The sequence below is a fragment of the Sinohyriopsis cumingii genome, chromosome 11, assembly GCF_028554795.1.
Source record: "Sinohyriopsis cumingii isolate HCF-2022 chromosome 11, ASM2855479v2, whole genome shotgun sequence".
In the NCBI taxonomy this organism is placed as follows: Eukaryota; Metazoa; Mollusca; class Bivalvia; order Unionida; family Unionidae; genus Sinohyriopsis; species Sinohyriopsis cumingii.
This window is the reverse complement of record NC_142971.1, coordinates 102,931,914-102,944,198: the sequence shown is the minus strand read 5'-3', so window position 1 is coordinate 102,944,198 and position 12,285 is coordinate 102,931,914. Positions and strand designations below refer to the sequence as shown.

Sequence of the window (12,285 nt, the reverse complement as noted above, 5' to 3'; positions counted from 1 at the left end):
CTATCTTGTGCTGAAAAATGGCGTTAAACCCTAGAACAACAGAACAACCGTTTTTGGTACCATGCGCATGTTATTATTAATTGTTCACTTACTTGTATTCATACCGTCTGCTGAACAAAGTTTTGTTTTACATAAAATGACATTACATTCTTGTTCGTATACGGTTCTAGGTTACAATGACATTAAATTCTCGACTGTACGCGGTTCTAGGATACAATGACATTGAATTCTTGACTGTACGCGGTTCTAGATTACAGTTACATTAAAGTATTGACAGTACGCGGTTCTATCTGACGATGACATTAAATTCTTGACTGTATGATGTTCTAGATTATAATGACATTAAATTATTGATTGTACGCGGTTCTAGGTTACAATGATATTGAATTCTTGACTGCGCGGTTCTCGATTAGAATGGTATTAAATTCTTTACTGTACGCAGTTATTGATTACAGTGAATTACATTTTTGACTGTACGCGGTTCTAGATTACAATGATATTAAATTATTGACTGTACCTGGTTTTAAATTAGAATGATATTATATTCTTGACTGTATACCGTTCTAGATTAGAATGACAGTAACAAAAACGTTTTACTGCAATTTTATGTAAAGAATCCGCTTACAAACAATAATTTCTTATTACATAATTCATAATTAGAAATTGTCTGTGTTATACACTAATACGATCCTCTAAAATCACGAGTGAGAAGTATTTCACCCATGGAACAGTCTAAGGTCATTACACATAGCAAACACGCCAGGTAGCGAGCTGAGAGTCTATTGGCTCGAAGAGGTCTAACACACACGTATAGAGAGTGTAACAGGTCGGTAACTGTCAGTGGTACAATGGACAGCAATCAGTTAGTTATTCTGTGTGACAATATATGCGGAAAGATGATTCGCTACTATTGACTGCAGCTACTACTACTATTGTAACTGTTGGCAACACTACAGATTTACGCATCCCCCAGAACAAGACATGTAGTCGAGGAAACAGTTTGTCAAATTCAACATGCATTAATATTTACACTACTCGTCTGTTCAGTTGATGGATTCATATGTGAAAGCAGATATAGTTCAACATGCAATGGAAGTTAATAATCCGCTGTAGCAAAGTGATTTGGAACGGACTTTGCTACATGTCCACTTACCACATATGGTTTTTACTGCTTCTCGGTAAGTTTTATCTGTTTACGAAACGTTAACAAGGAGTATATATTGTGACGCACATTATATATGAATTTGCATGTTTTTAGCCTGACTTTTGAGATTTTATATCAATTTGCTGTTTTCATTGACTTTTACGCAATTATATATCAATTTGTCTTTTTTTTCCCTATGACTTTTATGTACAATGCTTACAATATTAGCCATATAACTTGTATGTACATTTCGGTTGTCACTATCGTTCGGATAACTTGTATGCACTATTTATTCTTTGCAGGCCATTATTATTTCATCCGTAGCCAGTAGCAGCAAATAACTTGTATGTACTTCATCGGTAGTCAGTGCCATTGAAAAAACTATGACATTTCACTTCTTTATTTGAGCTACCAAATAAATGTACACAGATTAGTTTGGATTTCACACTGTACTATTTCATGCAACCACATAGTCCAATTATTCAAGCTCGTCAGTTTGTTTCACTTAAATTAATATACAAGTTACTAATAAATGTAATATTAGTCAACCATTTGCTTTAATATATTTTTAAACATGCATTTGAGAAATTCTATTTCAGTCAGTGGTCAATAAATCCACAAAAAAAAGAGTAGCAAATCGTTTTCCCTTAAAACACTGATTATCCTGCATGGTGGGTCTTTCTTGAGCTTTCTTGCGCTGTAGCGGACCATTTACAAGGTGACATCATTTTTTGTGTTTCTTCTAAAATTGAAACATCCATAGCTGTTTAATTCTGCCAGACTACCCACCTTTGCAACAATATTAACTGTCCTAACATCTTATAATTTATGAAATCCAGACATACTACACTCTTATACATGCTTTTTTCTCTACATGCCCCAAAATGGATGCCAGTTATATTACCAGCAATGAATATACGTGTATGTTACAAACATAACCATGCCATTTTGTCACTTAATTTCTTGCAACATTTTCATATAAAACATTGAACACGATTTTTAATATAACTTTCATTACAACTTATTCGTGATTAATGAGAATTATCTTTATTCATTAAAGAGAGAGAGAGTTGTCTTCTTGAAATTCATCAAAAGTATATACGCATATATAATCTTCCTTGTTTAAATTTGAACAGTAACATATGCTTTCCAGTCTTGTTAATGGGGCTGTGGATTGTTAACGTTGAAGGAATTCGAGCGGCGACGACCTGGGGCAATAAGTGTGAAATATCGCTTCTGTCTTTAGCACGGCCTAATGGAGGCCGCCCTCGGGGAAAGGTTTGACTCGAGTCACTTCTTGATAGATCCATATTTATTATCTTTATGTAAGCGACTTTGGTAAGTACTGTCAGACTTCTGGTATGGTTGAACAGTCACTTTTTATTTATTATGTACCATTCACAAGTAGTAGAAGAGAGAGAGAGAGAGAGAGATTTACTTGAGACTATCCTACAGTTGTAAATTTTCCACCAATTTATCACCAGTTATTTAAAGATTGCTACATTCATGTTCTCGGACAATAGTGTCAAGTAGCACAATGTACTCGTACATTTGTGAAAGGACGTAAAACAAACTGTCCATGTTGGAGCAATATAAATGATATACATTACATACATACATACATACATACATACATGCATGCATGCATGCATGCATACATACATAAATACACAGGCATGCATACATACATACATACATACATACATACCTTTTAAATATTACCTATACTCTTTTTACATTTAGTCAGTCAGTCAGTCATACATACATGCATGCATGCATGCATACATACATACGTACGTACATACATACAGACACATACATACATACATACATGCATGCATGCATGCATACATACATACATGCATACACAGACATACATCCATACATCCATCCATCCATGCATACACACACACACGCACATCCATTCATGTATACATGCATGCATACATACATACAGACAGACAGACATACATATACAGACATGCATACATACATACATACATACATACATACATACATGCATGCGTGCATGCATACATACATATATACATACATACACAGACATGCATACATACATACATACATACATACATACATACATACATGCATGTATGTATGGATGCATACACACACACATACATGCATGCACGCACGCACGCACACGCACACACATACACATACATACATACACACATACACATACATACATGCAAACATACATACATACACACACACGCACACACACACATACATAGATACATACATACATAGATACATACATACATACATATATACATACATACATACATACATACATACATACATACATACCTTTTAAATATTACCTATACTCTTTTTACATTTAATTTAGATAAAGAGCTTCTCATACATTTGAGTTGATATAACTCTTTTCGATGTCGATTCGAAAATTAATGCATATAAATTGTTGGTTGATAGAATTATCTGAGTCCTCATAGTCCCGTGTCCCAGTTCTTATATAGGAGTGAAATAGTAAAAAATGTCCCTGTCCTTATATTAGTGACATAGTAAAAGAAAAATGTCCCAGTCATTATAAACGACTGAAATATGATTTTTTTCCATCTCCTTATGTAGGAGTGAAATATTTATAAAAAAAAAAATGTCCCAGTCCTTATATAGGAGTGAAATAGTAAAAAAAATCAATGTTCCAATCCTTATATAGGAGTGAAATAGTAAAGAATATATCACAGTCTTTATAAACGACTGAAATATTTAAAAAATTTCCATGTCCTTATATAGGAGTGAAATATTTATAAAATAATGTCACAGTTTTTATATACAAGAGATGGTCAAAAATGCCCCAGTCTTTATATGCGCGATGAAATGGTTAAAAGTGCCCCAGTCTTCATATACGAGTGAAATGGTAAAAAAGGTCTCAGTCTTTATGTACGAATGAAATCCTAAACAATGACGTTATAGTGTATGACAGTACTACCTGAAAAAAGCTGTGATAATAGATTTCTCACCCATGCGACAGAATTATCTTCCTGATATGATAATCTTACTTTACCGGGACTTACAACATGCAATATCAACATGTTTCCAATAATTATTCACATTTCAATGCAAAACATGATTTATTTATCAGCAATTGTATCAGTATACATGGCAACCCCTAATGGTATATTTTAATTGCTTGTATTTTCAAAACTGATGTTTCCTATTTTTTTGACATTGGTAAATGTGAACAACGTCACTTCTTTTAAACACATTTAATGCATGTGCCTTATAAAGCGGTAATCAATTCATCTTCAGTAATGAATAATGTATTTCCCATTTAAAGTTTGTGATTAAACAAGACACCGGTAAAATTCGTTGTGTTTGATCTATTTTTCAGAACATCTCTTTGTATAGTTATTAACAGTGACAGCTAGTTGTGTGTGTGTGTGTGTGTGTGTGTGTGTGTGTGTGTGTGATTTGGATTTTTAACGTAGTTTTAACAATTTTGCAGTCATATCGCTACGATGTCTGCAGTGTGGCAGTTTATAGTGATGCCCAGAACTGGGGCATCATGTCGCAGACATGTAGCATGATGTCCCACCCATTCACATTATCGTGACGCCAGGTCGACCGTCCTAACACTAACCTCTTAATGCCGAGGTGAGGCAGCTGTCGGTATCATTTTTTAAAGCCTTTGGTATGACTCAACCTGGGATCTTTGATTGCAGAGATCTTTGTACCATTCCATCTGAAATGATGTTCAATAAAACCACTGTATTCCAGTTTTGAAAATATAAACGTCATATTGTTATAATATAGTTGATGAAATTTGTTCTAATTTTAACCGTTAATTAAATTAAATTTTAAAATAGGATAATTATAGCATATACACAAACCTGTGTTATTGTGTGTTATTTATTTTATGAGGATAATATATAAAATTAACTATTAATCCATACAACTATATCCCGTTAATGGAAATAATCTGATTAAAATCAGATTTGCACAGTCATATGTGCAGTGGGGATCCGATTGTAATCAGATTGGGGAACTAATTAAAATACGGATAAATGATATTCAGTACCAAGTGATAAACAACATCTAGAAACATAGCCTTGATACTTTGAACAAGTTACCAACGAATTCAGTTTTAATTAGGAGAATACTGTGTGTGTTTAATCCCTTTAGAATATGTGTATTAAACATTGTAGATGCATTTATTATGCTGTTGATAAATTTTGCATGCAAATAGAGCACAAGAAAAGTATAGAAAGGGACAAAGTCTTAGGTAAAATTTACATGATACTTTGGCGGAGCGCTTGAACCTGAATAGTATAGGACGATGTTACGTAACTCACCTACAGTAAGTAGGCATGTTGGTTACATTGACATTCATTGCTGTAGCGCACTATTTCAAGTGAGAGAGTGGATTCAGGCCATGAAGGTTAAGGTGGTTCGATTCGAATGATTTATGACTCGGATAAGCAATGAAAGACAAAACAGGGCATGGGGACACCACCAAAAGAAATGCCAAGGATGTACTTCAAACATTTTGGTGCGCTAGACGACACTGTGATAGTTAACAAAAGAGAATCAAGTTTAATAACGAAAACAAAATATGTTAATTCACATTTTAAAGGTAACCAAAACTGACATTTATGTCAGTCAGAATGGTGTAATAACAACTTAGTCTATTTGTCAAGCATAATTTTAGACGTCATGCATATCAATACGTCATAATTCCGATGATGTAAAAAATACTTACTCAATAGAAGAGATCAAAACGTATACGCTTGACGTACACAAGTCGCGATGAGGAGCGCGATATTTACTGTATTTTCACCAGGCTGATATTTGCAAATCTGCCAATTTTCGATGCAGAAAAAAGTCTAGGTAGGCCGAGACAACACCCGGGTTATATTTGGATTATAAAATGTCATTATTTTGAAATTATGGACACGATCTACTATAATATAGAAAAACGCTTTACAGGTATTGACTACAGGTACCGTAACATGACTATCGTACAACTGACATAGGTCATGTACGCTCTGTGTCACTTTTTGTAGCTGTAGGTGTCATTTTGGAGAATTTTATTAAACATACCTTTACATGGCGTTTATTCAGTTTATTTCGCTCCTTGTACATCAAATCTCCAAGGTTATTGTATAAATTCTCTGAGAAATAATTAACGGTAGAATTAAATGATAAGGTACGTCGACAATTTTAGACACATTTACTCAAGCGGGGTGACCTAGTTTAAACCGGTTTCTGTCGCGCTATGATGTAAGAGGAAAAGCGCCTGCTCTACAAACATAAACAGAGACGCGAAAATGTCGTGATTTATAAAGAAAACATTGGAAAGCACAGACAAGAAAAAAAGCACACAAGTCAAATAAATTGGAGGTAATTATGTAACTTCGTGCATGTTTTATGGTATGTTGTGTCTTATGTTTTAGTTCGTACATACTGCCTATTTTCCCTTTTCAAATATCTTCCTTTATACGCGTAAAAGACAGTAGAAACTGGGCTGTCCATGCGAAATTTACTCTAGGTAATTTGCAGATCTTTTCACTATTTTTTACTTTCATTCAAAAGTTAGACATTTCATTGAAGTAACTGTTGGATAATACAAATTATTTTTTGAAAAGTCAGTTAATGTCGGCATCAAAGGAGAGAGTCGTATTGACCTACATGTAAATGGGCATTACTTGAAGTAAATTATATTTACCATTATCGTTCCCATAAAATCTTACAATATCATTATTGTATATTTGCATGTATATATTTATATGCATGAATGCATTTTGTAAATCGCTGGATAGGAATTTATAAAATGATATCTTCGAGTTAATCTTTTACTACCACAAACAATAATCACGACTGCTTACATGGCAAATAATAAAATAATACATCAACATGTGAACTTCCCGCACCCACCCCGTCCGGAAAGCGACGCTATCACGACTGCATGCAGAAACTACTGTCTTACCACCTGCAAATGCAACCTATCTATTATATTCTGTTTTATTTTTTATGTATTATGGGCCGGAGGCCTAATGTGCTGAATAAACTTGATGCTCTGTTCCGTTCCAATGTAACCAATTAATCTTCTCGACTAGTGTACACGGCCGTAACAGATATTGTGATCAATGGACTATTCTTCTGGCAACAACTAGTAGAAAGGATGTTTTCAGATAATGGTGTAAGTTTTGCCAGTAGTAGAAAGGATGTTTCAGATAATGGTGGAAAGTTTTGCCAGTAGTAGAAAGGATGTTTTCAGATAATGGTGGAAAGTTTTGCCAGTAGTAGAATCAGATACTAGATAAACAAAATGTCCGAGTCAAGCTACCGTCTGTACTCGCTTTTATGTCGAGTCCAGCTGCCAACTACACATACCCAGATCATGGCATAATGCGCCTGCAGATCTAGATCTGTGCAATTTGTTAGGATTAATGAGTACAACAAACAATATTGACTATGATCTGCAGGCTCATCATGCTATGGCAGATCAGGATCTTTGTTGTTTGCAGTTTGACTGGTCTTATAAGCGAGTATAGATGGTACATGCTTAAATTAAAAACGAAATGGCATTTCATAACTTTATAAAATCAATCTTGAAATATCCTTAGTTATCGTCGTTATTTCCAAGTAACGATATTAATATAAGGAAATCAGTATACTGGTAGAACAGCAGCAATGTCGCGATTATACCCCAGATTAATTTGATATTTTCTCCCCTTGAGCTCATTGGCCTTCACGTAACTAAGAATTTTAAACCATCATATTCCTAACTTTAGCTTGAAACCATACGGTTTTCGATAGCTGTCTTTTACTTTGTCTTTGAAGTTGCATTTGCATGCCATTACCGTAACGATTGGGGTGTCTTGCAATCTTTAAATTTGGTGTTGCTATTGTGTGACGCGAGTTGAGAGAAAGTGTGTCGTTGGTTGCTGAAAAGTTACTTGTTCTATTGCTCTTATATGGGAAGGGATGTCTGATAGCTTTAATGAATCACATATTCCTTAAACTGGACAACTTGTTTCCCTCTCTTTAATAACGATAATTGGTAAAAAAAAACTGACATATCAATTATGTTACCACAAAGAATGCATACTAGTTGTAATATTTTTGTTACAACTTTGAATCGCGTCAGTGCAAATGCACCATGATATTCTGTTTGTTTGCAGTCTTTATTAGAAGATGGATGCAAGCTTTGACCCAGAGCTTAAATGATACCACGTATACTGGCATATAAGTCAGATCTATAAGCAACATTGACCCTAATCTGCTATCGCATAATAGGGTTCAAGTGATTTTTTTTCGGTTATTAATAATCAGCTTTTGTAAAATTTACTCTGACTGCGCAGCACGAAATGTTATAATTACTTCATGTCCTCATCGATCTGACGTCATATTGTATCAAGGTGCGTTTTGAACCGTGATAGAGACGTGGTTGGTTGGTTACGTCTTTTGATTCTTACTAATTAATGAAGGAGAACAATTCTTGTACAATTTCATTAATCACAATGACAATACCATGTATGAAAATGATAAGTCAACGAAAAATATAAGAGACATGGGAATTCTTTAACAATTACGCCCTGCCGTTAATCGGCTGCGCATGCTACCGTTGCGTGAAACCAGTGTGATCTGATTACTTGTATCCTGCTGAAAACACTCACTCACCATGATATATCTTTTTGTGTATTTCATAAAGGAGACTATTATTTTGAATCTGTGCAACTTGGGGCCCTGGGTGGTCGAGTGGTCTAAAGCGCTCGCCATCTCACCTCTGTCTGCATGGGTCTGAGTCTCCGGATCTGCCTATGTTGGTGTGTGAGAAAGTTGTGGCTTCCCGTGCGTTGGTGGCTGTTCCCAGGATTTTTCATGGTTCGTCCTCAACCGTGCTGGCCGCCATGTATACTATAATATATCATGTGCTGAAAAATGGCGTCAAGACCACACCAGCTGTGCAAATTTGATGAAATTTTCAATGCTCATTAAGTTATTTTCTTGTGAAGAAAACTCATTGACTTCTTTTCCCATCGTCATCTTCGTAATGAGCATTACTTTTGGGAAGATATTCAAGTGGGTGTCACGCACAAAACTTCACTACACAATACATTTATAGTGACTTTGGATTGCTTGGGACCCTTAGCTCTGACAAAATTATCTTTATTCTTTTAAAAGTTATACACTTCTTCATTCCACAACTTACAATCCTTGATTTCAAACCACTTCAATTCAGTTAACCGAAACCTTTCTATTCTGAAAACCGAAAGAACTTTTCAGTCCTGTATGTAAATTGTACGCTTAATGAACATCATAAAACTGAAGCTTATATCAGGGCACGCTGTCAGTCATTGGACGTTTAACAGCCTAAAACATGAAGAATAAAAATAAATCCCCGCATACAGCTAAAATTATTCCTAAATATGACCAGTATATATTTTCTAATATTTACTGGCTATCATAGAAACATGTTAACATTTCTGATCTGTGAGAAAACAAATATTTAATCATATCTCATTCTGAGATGAAACTAGAGAACCTCAGCAAACCGAAAATCACTCAAAACAAGGAAATTATTTGGTCCCAGTAGACGACAGTCTTCAGTTTTTAGTTGTATTTGATTTAAATGCATTCTTTGGATCTGACATTTTTAGGATCTTGGTTTATAATTTTATTTAAATTAGGAAGAAACATAAGATCGTGTATTTTTGAAAAAGAGCTACCAGAATTATTTTAGTTAAAATTTGGGATTTGAAATTTTCGTGATTTGATGTTAGCCACAGCTTTTACCTTATTCGTTTAATTAAGAAATAACTTCACAAATTCGGTTAAAACCAGTAGCATAGCTAGCATATTTAGGTCCGTATGCAAAGCTTACCAATGGGCTCCTGCAATGTTAATTACAATTTTGCGGTTTCAAAATTACGGAATTTGGTGGTATGTTGCACGTTAATAGTTTCTTTCTATTCTGTAGAAATAGTTTATTTGGATGGGCTCATGGGTTCCATGTTTTCGTGGTCCCCTATGCTTTACATATACATTTCCTATATGGTAGCTACGCCTGTGATGAAATGTTAAAAGTTGATTTCAAACTGAGCTAAAAGTTTAGCTTCATGAAATATATCACGACTAATGACAAATTTCAGGTCTGATTTTATCTAAAGCCTTCAACTCTTAACAGGAAAAATACTTTTAAAAAAATAATAATATTGCTCCGCTTTCACGTGTACATATGGTTTGTTTTACATGTACTCTTCAGAGAATACTCTGCTTTATGAGATCGTTTTGATCTTTATACGTTTGCCGTTGGATATAGATAATACTATAATATATTTAATATTTTAATTTTAATCCTGCACCAAAAACTGGCTGGATGCATTTATGCACTGCTAGTACTTTCGCAGCTGTTTTATTTCTATCGTAATTTGTTGTTATGGGTTTTGTTATTGTTGTATGTTTTAACGCCATTTTTCAGTACAAGATAGACTATACATGGCGGCCAGTATTAATGGTGGAGGAAGAACCCAGGAAATCCCCGGAAAGAACCACCGACCCTCGAGAAGCTACTGGCAAGCTTTCTCACATACCCACATTGGCCGAATCCGAGACTCGAACCTACGCAGACAGAGGTGAGATGGCAGTGATCCGTAACGGAGAGCGCTTTAGACCACTCGGCCACTCGGGGCCCCCGTTATGGGTTTTGAAAGCTACTTCTGGAAACATCTATAAAACTTGAATCAGGTTATAGTTTATTTAAGACATTTGCTATTGCCGCAAGCAATTCAGCCCAGGGCCAGTTATATATAATAAATAAACCAATGTGCATATCACAAAGTTTCAAGACTTCATAGTTTTTTCACTACACTTATGTAAGTAAACCAGTTCCAAAACTTCAAGGTCGTGCAGTATTTCCATCGGAAAAACGCGTTCATATTTTCCCATACAAATGCAGTAATCTATAATTAAGTCATATCCTTGAAGCATATTGTCCTCATATTTCATCATACCATCGTGCATAAAGTCATTCCCCAGAGTTGCGAGTGAGCTATAACTTGTAACATGTAAAATAATTGAATATATACTTGAACTGTTCTTCGCGTTTACCGAGTGCAGATATGACCTTTTAATGTAACATCAGCTTTACTATTATCTCAATCAACTCGATTTGGAAAATGCTGATGAATTTTGTCTGCGTTTTGCTTAAAAACCAGAACCGACCAATATTGTAATATCGCATTATCAGTTTTGTGTAACATCCGGACAGCAAACATTCACACATGTCTTCAAGTAGTAGTTGATACAGATTTGATGCAATTTTGAGTTATTCTCTAAAATTAACAAAAAAGTGGGATAAAAATTCTCAAATTTTCATGTACTGACACCATTATATCGTATAAACTTATTTATTTATTTATTTATTTATTTAAACTGATTAGCTAATTTCTGCTCCGCTACAATATCAACATTATCATGATCAACGTCACGATATGACCAATTCGTTACGATATCACCAATCCGGCACGATATGACCAATCCGGCAGCATATTTATCCAAGTATAAAAGCAAACTATTCTGGATTGAGCGGTAACTTAAGTAATATAACGGTCCTGCATGTTAACAGAGAGGAATTTTAAAATGATCATTTCATTCAAAAATTGCAATATAGATATATTAGCCCTCAATATGACAAGTTGAAAAGTACATTCTTGATGTTTAAGGTAATCATGCTTAACTTGCTGTCTAAACGGTCACATTGTTATCACTGACTTGAGCTTTATTTATCACATTCATATCACTGACTTGAGCATTATTTACACATTCTTATCACTCGCTTGAACATTATTTATCACAATCATATCACTGACTTGAGCATTATATATCACATTCGTATCACTGACTTGAGTATCATTTATCACATTTGTATAACTGACTAGAGCATTTTTTATCATAATACTATAACTGATTTGGGCATTATTTATTACATTTGTATGAATGATAATATGTGTCACATTTGTATCACTGACTTCAGCATTATATATCACATTCATATTCGAACGTTATTTTTCACATTTTTATCACTGACTGGAGCATTATTTATCACATTCATATCACTGACTTGAGCATTATTTACGCTCATGGGTGACGTA

The 12,285-nt window shown here is 34.6% G+C and overlaps 1 protein-coding gene across 1 annotated transcript in view; it reads left to right on the top strand.

Moving 5' to 3' along the window:
- Window positions 1–782: 782 nt before the first annotated feature.
- The window catches only part of LOC149789186 (uncharacterized), a 28,925-nt gene continuing 17,422 nt past the window's right edge, over window positions 783–12,285 (top strand). The window contains exon 1 of the mRNA XM_089975331.1: window positions 783–1,178. Within this exon, the coding sequence (XP_089831457.1) occupies window positions 1,085–1,178 (94 nt within the window). The 5' untranslated portion in view covers window positions 783–1,084. The remainder of the gene's footprint in view (window positions 1,179–12,285) is intronic.